Source organism: Scardinius erythrophthalmus (assembly GCF_964197995.2).
Source record: "Scardinius erythrophthalmus genome assembly, chromosome: 8".
NCBI lineage: Eukaryota > Metazoa > Chordata > Actinopteri > Cypriniformes > Leuciscidae > Scardinius > Scardinius erythrophthalmus.
In genome coordinates this window covers 30,611,739-30,621,783 of record NC_138228.1, presented here as the reverse complement: position 1 = coordinate 30,621,783, position 10,045 = coordinate 30,611,739, and the positions used below count along the sequence as shown (strand labels likewise).

The 10,045-nt window shown below is 39.6% G+C and overlaps 1 protein-coding gene across 1 annotated transcript; it reads left to right on the top strand.

Moving 5' to 3' along the window:
- Positions 1–394: 394 nt before the first annotated feature.
- uraha (urate (5-hydroxyiso-) hydrolase a) lies at positions 395–7,306 on the top strand. The gene is made up of 4 exons (XM_081372459.1): positions 395–588; positions 2,317–2,459; positions 2,621–2,756; positions 6,938–7,306. Exons 1-4 carry the CDS (start codon positions 541–543, stop codon positions 7,025–7,027), a joined length of 417 nt encoding a protein of 138 aa, XP_081228585.1. The 5' UTR covers positions 395–540; the 3' UTR covers positions 7,028–7,306.
- The last annotated feature ends 2,739 nt before the right edge of the window (positions 7,307–10,045 follow it).

Below are 10,045 nucleotides of genomic sequence, written 5' to 3'. Positions count from 1 at the left end.
TCTTTAATAATTAACAAAGTTGAGGAATTTCTCTGTGGTGTGTGAGACGAAGTCCACTACAGTTTTCCAATTTTCAATATTTTCCAGAAGAATTAGTTGCTATTATCCCCAGATAACACCATCTGTTATTGTTAAATCATTATTTATTTTAATCAAAACTAGATTATTTTTTGACCTGACGGTACAAATTTCTTTGAATCAGACATTCCTGAACCATATTGAGTGACAGGGAAGAAAAACAAACACATTCTGCACATTATCAATGCAAGGCAAATTACCCAGAGGTCAATGGCTTATATGTTTACACTTCTGCAGGCACACAGTCCATCTCTCAAACTCTGAAATAAAACAAGCATTTGTGCTCTGTTGAGGAATCAATTGGTTCAACTTTCTTGTCACAAGACAGTCTTAGAGTGCTGACTCATTTGTGATCTCATCACACTACACCCCCTCTGCTTCTGTCTCTGCTCTACATTGCTCCACACTGCAGTGTATATTCATTTTAAACAAGTGGTGTGCAAAACACAAGACACACTTCTGATGAACAGACTTCAACATATCAGGGGTCATATTGTGTCGACAGATAAGGTAAGACTATTTCTTTGTGTCTCTACACAAAGTAAGCAGTAATTCCACTGCCTGATGAGAAAGAATCATTCACAAAATAATTTCTTATGTAACAGCTTTTTACAGTTTTTAATCGAAGTGCTTTAATGTCCAGATCTTACCAGAATAATATGTGTGTATTTTATAGTAGCGTCATTTATGAATTACAAAAGATTAATCTTCTGCAAAACAAGAAGCTTCTGCTTCTGAATTGACAGGGAATGTAATTGTGTGTCAACTCTGTGGGTAAAAACTGTCCATCGTGGCAAATATGTGGTAAATATTATGAACCTGACACAATGTTTATGGTCCAGCATGACATATGATTTAATATACCTGAATAGTAGATCAGTGAATGACATCAGGAAAATATCATCTATTTGATGCATTATAACAAATATCTGACACACTCAGTTAAAACCAGTTTTACTGACAATTTTAATAATTATAAATAATTATATATAGTATAGTTATGAATATAGTAATAATAAATAATTATAGAATAAATAATTCCTTCTATCTGTTTGTATGCACACTGTGAATGATATTTGAAGATCATTTAGCCTTACTAAAAAGTTTTGAAAAGATTTAAGTAGCCAGTAACAAGCTCTCCACAAGCACAGACTAGAACAAACTAACAAAACACTTGCTATCCTGTATAAGATGTATAAATACAAACTTGCTATAATTTCTCTATGAAAAAGAAAGTTCCTCATTGATGTATGCACCTCACTTGTAGAAATGTAATTGTTTATCTGCCTAAATATATATAAAAACTGTAACTGAATAGTTTTTAACAATTTATTTATTGAGATATAACAAAATAGGAGAGTAATATAAACAGTATTATAAATAGTCAGACTTATTTTAAACAGAGAAATAACAACAAAAAGAGCACATACACATCAATTTACAAATTAATTAATTCAAAAGGGGGATAGTGTCATGATACAGAAGGAGAACAACACAGATAATATCCAAACTCAGTTTTTATATATGTTATGTCAAGAAAAAAATGCACTGTACATTAACAAACATCTTGGAAGTTTGAGCAGGAATCCAATCATTAAGCCACAGATCATTAGCCTGGGAAAACCCAGACAACTTCCGGCAAATTTAGATTTGCTCTGCAAGTAGTCTGGCAAAGAGCTCATTCAAGCCCATTTCTAATCCGTTGAAATCGTCGCACCAATCAGAAACGTTGAGGTGGGCTTTACACAATGACGATCGCTCTGATCGCTCTGTCTATCCAATTGCGCCCAGAGGCATTTGAGCGACATCCGTTCAACTTTTAAATGCATTATTATATTCAAATTGCAAACACATGAGAACAGTCTCCATGAAAGACCCACTGGCAGATGAACGTGCTACTACATTTCTCTCCGAAACGGTAGGAAATTAAATTAGATTTAATAGAGGATTTTAACTGTGACAAGATGATTGACAGGGCAGTTTACGTGACAGGATGCACGCAACAGATCCGTCCAATAAAGATGACGAAGCAATATGTCCCAAAGCTTGCCTACTTTTTTGCTACACATTCAAAAGTAAATACCTTTTCTTCACAAAAAGAGTACATACTTTTATGGCGTAGTGTAACTTAGGCGAATTGGGACAGACTAACAGATCATCTGTCATTTTCAAAAATGCTTTATAGTTTAACAGCAGCAGGTTTATAGTGCGTTAATTAAATATCACATTCTGTCACAGTATATGAACATGGCCGCTACCCTGCCAAGCCCCCTCACAACTCATGTGCTGAATATAGCCCAAGGAGTTCCTGGAGCCAACATGACCATTATCCTCTATCTCCTAGACCCCATCTCATCGGTGTGGAACTTACTCACAACAGGGTAAATGCATAAATTGCAGTGTTAAATTATTCAAGTGACTGATATCTCTTCAGTTTTCTATCAACCAAACTGATAGCATGCAGAGTATGAAGAGGTCTTGGCTAACCAAGTAAAATAAAATGCTCTCAAAGTCATGAAAATGAATACTGTGTTAATTATAGGATAACTAATGAGGATGGACGGTGTCCTGGGTTGATTAAAAAAGAAAGCTTCATTGCTGGTGTGTATAAACTGCGTTTTGAGACTGGAAAGTACTGGGATGCCTTGGGGGAGACGTGCTTCTATCCATATGTAGAGGTATGAAAAAATTAAATGTACTATTTCAAACAATCACCTGGAGTAATTTTTTTTGGGGGGCTGTATTTTTAGCTATACTTTACACCAGTGGTTTTCAATGCTGGTCCTGGGGACCATCTCTCTTAAAGGAGCATTTCACCCGTGGAAACATTAATCTTTATTGAAAGTGGGTCATATATGTAGTCAAAATGTTAGAACATAAATTTCTAATTTGGTGCCTTCTTGACCGAGGAAAGACAGAAAGTAACTTTAGGGCGCATTTGTATGAAAGACAACAACTCCCACAATGCACCACGTTGCACAGCTCCGCAAGCCACTCCCACTAATCCAGTTCACAACACAAACGTCCGTGTTCTCGTTTGATTCAGAGATTTCGTCCAGGAGAAATTGGCATCGTTGAAATTCCTTGCAGCAGACGGACTCTATCTCTGTGTCCGTAGGCGCACAGTGAGAGCACAGGCACCACCAGTCCACCCCAGCTCGAGCCAGTCCGGGCTCCTCTTCCGCGACAGGCAGGTCTTCTGCCTCGGCTGCAGAAGCCGCAGCAGCCGCCTCCTGTTCCTCAATCAGCCTAAGCTGCTCTTCACTATATTGAGGCTCGCAAAGGTAGCCACGAACATCTGATTCGAGCATCAGACTTTCGAAATCCTCTTCTTCCATTTCATATTGAGTACCTTCCGCCATTGTCGTAACTTCACATCTGGCTCCACAGCGCATGTTAGCTTAGCTTCCAAACAAGATGGCGGATATTGCTTTTAGTTTCTGCAATTGAAGTTCCACCCACTGATCTGTAATAGGTCTTTAGCGTGAGTGGGTCCCACCCCCTGGAAAAATGAGGAACGAGTGTTTGCAGTCTCAACCCCTCTACAAAGATATGGGACTTCCTGCTTAGAATGATGCAAAATTATGATTTTTACATCATTATAAGCAGGAACTGCAACACTGAAATCCGTATTTCTCCCGTCTCAGGGGAAAATGAGGGAATAATGCACGACCATTCAAAAATATGACTGGGTTTCTAACGATACAAAGCTTAATGCAAATGGGTGAAGTGTCCCTTTAAGAATGTAACCTTAATTCCAGGTGTAAACCATGCACCTCATAGGCTGTAAAGATAGCATCTTTCTCCCAATTAGACATCCTCTGTTTGGTGACAGCAGAGGATAAAGGTAGTCTGAGGGAGTTTTGGGCCCTGGAGAAGTTTTGCCCTGGCACATGCCCTGGCATTTGTGTGGGTTTTTTTTGTTGTTGTTTAAAAATATATCAGTAAGTAAGGTCTCATTGTATTCAGCACAAAACGAGCTACAATAATATGTGAGCAACATGTATGTAAATTACATGCAGAGAATTTTTTTTTTTTGAGAAAAAATTAGAAAATAACGTTTATGCATTGAAAAAACAAAAATTTTAAGTCACTGAAATAAGGCCATGACACATAGTCAAAATTTGTTCACAAGAATTTTGAGTACTGGTCTACTGGATGTTGTAGACTAGAGTTTTTGTTACAAAATGATGTGAACATCACAGGTGGAGGGAGCGATGGGCTCTGAGTAACACAAGACTTCACGAAGAGAGGGTGAGATTCATCTTTGGGCGCTGGTCACTGAGGGAGTGGTACTAACTGTACCAACTGTACTAACTGTACATGAAACATCTTGTATTAATATCAAATAACACTTAATATTACATACTGACAACCAACAACCATGGGAATATACTCGTTGTATACTGGAGGAACTAACAGACCTAGAGGCATCGATCACGAACAACTGCTGACGGAGTAGTTAAAGTCGATTTCGCTGCAATGTGAAAAGATTCAACAGAATGAGACATCGACCCCAGAGGGTTAAAGCCCTTACTGGGCAAAGCCCATGCAGCCACTCATCTTCCCCAGACTCAAAAGGAGGAAGAAAAAGGATTGCAAGTCCAACAGCTGTGAGTGAAATGTGGTTGAGACAACTTTGGGAACATACCCCGCCCTAGGTCTCAACAACACCTTTAATAAACCTGGAGTGGAATCCAAAAAACAGGAAGGACTAACAGACAAGGCCTGAAGATCCCCAATCCTCTTCAAAGACGAGAAGGCCAACAGCAATGCCGTCTTAAGAGTCAGAAGCTCATCCAAGGTTGACTCCAATGGCTCAAAAGGGGGACCCTTCAACCCTTGCAGGACAACTGACAAATCCCTCGAAGGACGGAAAGGCCTAAGCCGAAACTCCAGCACTGAACCAACAGCGAGGTGAACTGCTCTGTGTACACCACGACACAAAAAGCTGCCACTTAAAGGAATACAGCTGCCTCGTAGAAGGGGCCTTAGAGTTCAAACTGGTATCAGTTATCTCTGCAGAGAGACCTGAACCCACCAAAGGTTCAGCAACAGCACACTCTTCTGGAGGTTTATCCTCAACCTGAGGCTCCTCGGATGGTCGAGGACCATTTCTAGATGACCAACTTCTGACTCCAGCATTTGGGCCAATATGAGCAAATCATACGAGCCTCATCGAAAATGGATGGGGTAACCGTGCGCACAAGACTCTAGAACGGTTTCTCGAGCACCGAAGGCTAAAGAGCACGGAGTACTGCTCACAGGGGGAGGTCTGAGCAAGACTTGTCCAAGACGCAATGAGCAGTGGAACAGGCCCCAGGAGGCCACAGCTTCCGCGGCTCGTCCAAACTCTGCTGAAGTCCATCAATGGGCGACCTGGCCTCCGTCAATGAGCCAAGCAATCAGGAGCTACAACCTGGGCCCTGAGAATGAGAGGCATTAGCCGTGACCGAACCACCGGGTGAGTCCTGGGGTCCCAATCCTTTCGAGGTGGCACCAAAGCCGATGGCTCACTCTTCTGTTCCACACAAAGGCGCTACAGAGAACTTGATCGTGATCATATGCTGTTCAAACTCCCGCACCCTACAAGGAATAAGTTGCTGAAAAGGAGCCGATTGCTGCAGTGACAGCATCTCCAAAAAGGCCTTCCTGAGACAGAGGAGCATCCAAAAGGAAGGTCCTATTTTTCTCCCGGATGTCAGTCAGGTTTAGCCAGAGGTGACATTTTGCCAGCACTAATGCAGCCATGGAGCGCCAAGTCATCAGCCTGTCTAAACTGTCTCAGCATTCAAGCCTGAACCCCCATCCAAGTTCTTTAAAGACATCTACCTAGTAAACCTGCAATACTGCTATTGTATGTAGGGCTGCTCCTGCCTGACCAGCAGCCATGTAAAACTTGCTCCAAAGTGGAGGTGACCCTGCACGGCTTAGAGGGCAGCAATGGCCAAGACTTCCAGAGTTGGCGTGAGAAAAGATAAAAATAGATAGTATTACGAGCTTCCGGTTCAGGACACAAATCAGCAATAATTTAAATAAATGCGTGGGGTCTAAAAGCGCTCTTTTGCCGAATGCACATGATCCGGGGAGAGAGTGTGCGGAGGGAAAAAAAACATCAGCTCTCCCTCCATATGCTCAAACTCGTCATTGTCACCCCAAGCTAGTCTAGAGTGCAATACTTTTCGTTTTAAGCTATGACAGTGGCGACAATCAGACAATTAGTTAAGCACTGCTTGAGCATGTTTAACACTCAAACATTGTACGCACCTCGTGTGTCATGTGTATCCATTTCAGGACTAAACTGAGGACACAGAGCCACACACTTTCCAAAAACTCATCACATTCACTTAGAGGAGTTGGAAAAACTGCACGAAAATATGGCAAGAGAATGCGAGACAAATCTTCCTTAAGGGCAACACATAAACCACTTCCTGAAAATAATGAAATCTGAGTGAGATGGCATGAGCATGACATTTTGAGGCGAACGTGACATATGCGTCATGAGGCAGTGTAAGCACCAACAGCCAATAAATTGCAGTGACTCTACAGGCTTCAGACAATCATAACACCTGGGGGTGTTCCCATAGCATCAGCAGTTGACATGGGTTGAGTGAACCTATGAAAGGGAACCACTTCTTTGCACATTTTGTGTGTTTCTCTTATCTGACACACTCAGTTCCATTCATGGAGCTCTCTCCTAAAAAGCTGATGATCTGAATCAAGTGAGTTAAATAATGGAGATAAACAAAATATGCAGATCAGTGGGTCCCCGAGACCAGGATTGTAAACCACTGCTTTACACTCTTTCTAATAACAATTGTTAGTGTGTTATTTATTATTGTATGTTTTGTTTTTTCAGGTTGTCTTCACCATCACTGACCCTTCACAGAAGTACCATGTTCCTCTGATTCTGAGCCGTTTCTCTTACAGTACATATAGAGGAAGTTAGATATTATTATTGATATGTTAACGTGACAAATGTGTTGTAAGTCATCTAAAAATGTTTTTGTAACTCATGAAATGATTACAAATTATTAGTAAATAAGTATTTCACAAATTTGTTGTAGTAATTCTTGATACATATGCTGTCCTCGCAACTACATCACTCTGAAGACAACTAGCCAACAGACACACACAAAGCAGTTTCCAGAATAATTTCCAGAATATTTAGCCTACTTCTGTGATTTCTCTTATCCTTTTTTTGTAAAACTGAAGTACAATAAACACGAAATAAAATTACAAATTGTACATTAATTCCTTTGGTATACATATGTATATGGAATGATATTCCGGACATTTTTCAAAAGGAATTGCAAATTGTATTTGCAATTGCGTTTTCAAATTGTGGACGCATAAAATGTGACATAATCCAAACGCAAATGCAAATCGCGCATTACCGTTTGCATTTTCGTTTAAGCGAACGCACAGTGACTGCCAAATTTAAAATGGAAATGCAAAGTCCGTTTGCAACTGTGTTTCCCATATCTTACGAGTCTTGACCCTGTCATATTTAAATAGCAATTTCAATTACCACGTCTGCTTTTTCACTTTCTCAGCGTCGCGTATGTAGCCAGCCAAAACTCAAATGAAATCGCAATTCCCTTAGTGTTTCCATTTCCGATGCCTTACACGAAACCTGTCAATCAGCGTCAAGGGTGGGATTATGCTATGGGGCGTGTTTGTGTTGGGACGTGACGTCACTCACAGTCGACGGTTAAGAGGTGATGCCCTGAACAGATAGACGCCGATTTATTTTAAACAATGGAGGTAGTTGGTGAAATTGTGGAGGACCTTATGATGCTCGCGCAGCAAGTTGATGACAGTACATCCTCTACAGATGTAGGTAATGTAACAAAAGTCACAAAATTCCATGACACTGAGATAAAGATTTGGTTTTGGTTTAGTTTAAAATGAATATTTCTTAAACCCTCATGTTGTCTTTGGGTTCTGGATCTCATTTGATATCCCCCCCCCCCCATTCAAAAAAACATATCTCCCTTATCTCAGTGTCATGGAATTTTGTGACTTTTGTTACATTATTTGTCTAAACACACAAAAAAACCTGGGTTTGATTTAATTGGTCTGAAAGTAGCCTATGTATAATTTTGTTTTTGTCCATTTCACAGTTGAGATTAATTTAAAATGATTAAATCCCACATAAATCTAAACAAATTGACTACACCATGGGCTCGTTCTTCGTACGTTGCTTATTACATCCGAGATCAAATGACACATCCAAGATGATATCATCGTGCTAATCATGATCCGGCTAATTGGGTTCTTCGAACTCACCTGTTGTTTATGATTAGTATCGCTGGATTGAGTTATCTGAGATAACTGCGCGTTCATGCGCTGGTTTAAAAGGGGATATGTATCGATCGTAGAAACATTGATCAGCAACGCTGCTATTGGCTGTTCAGCGTGGCCAAACAGCGCGCACAGTTTTTCTCCTCAGCAGAGCAAGAACTAATAGTCGAAGTTTATTCGGAATTTTAATGTTTAATCAAAACGCCAGGGAACACAAAGTCTGCAAAAGCCAGGAGAGAGGGCTGGCAAAAAGTAGCAGACAATTTAAATCAGTTAGAAGTGGCCATGTTAGATGTTTTAATCACTTATTAGCCTTATTTGTATTTTAATAATTGCATAATTAGGCTACTTTTTTCATTGTAATGTCAGAGTCACCACACTAGAACATGGGAACAAATAAAAGTGAAGTACAAAAATATTCTACATAGCCTAATGGTAATTTTTAGTTATATTATAGTCTCTTCTCTTCTATAAAAGGCACTGTTGAATAAATGGTTGTCTGTTTATAAAAGCAACCAAGAAAAAGGCTGAAAAAAAGAAAAGATCTTAGTAGCCTACACTGTAAAATAATTGTACATATTGCTGCATTAAATGAAGGCCGCATTAAAAGTGATGAATTGCTTTGACTTGTGAAAGTGAAAACTGATAAACTTATGTTAATGTAAAAATATTTTGCCATGAGTTATTGATCACATTTTCCCGAGTGTAGTTCATTGTAATGACATTGTGTTTTCCTCTTTTGTGCACTTTTACATAATACACACTTGTATCTGTTCCCAAGAAAGTGGTGGCTGAAATATGTGCAGTAAGTGGACATTTTCTACCTTTCCAAAGGAAAGAAAGTATAAGACTTTGTAATGTCTATTTGTTTCCATTGCACTGGACACTGAATAAAGCCTCTCAGATAACTGTCATATGGAGGAACTAGCCTACCTGCAAGTGCATAAATAACTTTACTTCATTTATACTTGTATGCTTTATGGCTGCAATATAAGTTGCAGGATTCCACATCTATAGAAAGGCCTACAGAAGAGTCTGCACAGACAGAGGAGACATAGGCCTACAGGTGGGCAGTGTATAGCCAACTTTTCCTTTTTATTTGTTGCATGAGGCATGTGTCTAATATCTCTTGTTGCAGGCACTTGACCACTGGCTTTTCTTTATGAAGAACAATTTAAATAAAACTCAAGGAACTAAGCATATTTGTCTTTTATTAAACATTTAATTTTTTTTTTTTTTTTTTGGCAATGTTGTGTAATATGGCACATGCAGCAATGTCACAGGCCCTGTCAGGTGTGCAACCCTCAGACTTTTCAGACACTGAAATCTTCCCTTTAGTTAGCTGAAGTTCATTTTTATTGTGTGCCCTTGTCCTGGCTAGAGCTGCATTGTAACTGGTTTGTGTCAGGGAATGGGGTCATAAAACACCTGTCTGCAGGAACATGTCATAATCACCTATGAAAAAATGCAGTTCTGTTAGGATCAATAAGTGTATGTAATACAGTGAGCTTGATATTTAATTGTGGAACTTTCCTTACCACTTTCAAATAATGTGCAGGAATGTGAATCTCTGAAAATTCTTAAGTCATGCACAGATCCTGGCCGTTTTGCTTTCACATTTGTGATTATGGAAGATTTTAGTCAACTGCCTTTTTTTATT

Excerpts from the sequence above, each read along its gene's own strand:
- uraha (XM_081372459.1), top strand. The coding sequence starts at position 541 with ATGAACAGACTTCAACATATCAGGGGTCATATTGTGTCGACAGATAAG. Across the intron at positions 2,460-2,620 it reads TGGAACTTACTCACAACAGG|GATAACTAATGAGGATGGAC; the intron begins GTAAATGCATAA and ends TGTTAATTATAG. Across the intron at positions 2,757-6,937 it reads GCTTCTATCCATATGTAGAG|GTTGTCTTCACCATCACTGA; the intron begins GTATGAAAAAAT and ends TTGTTTTTTCAG.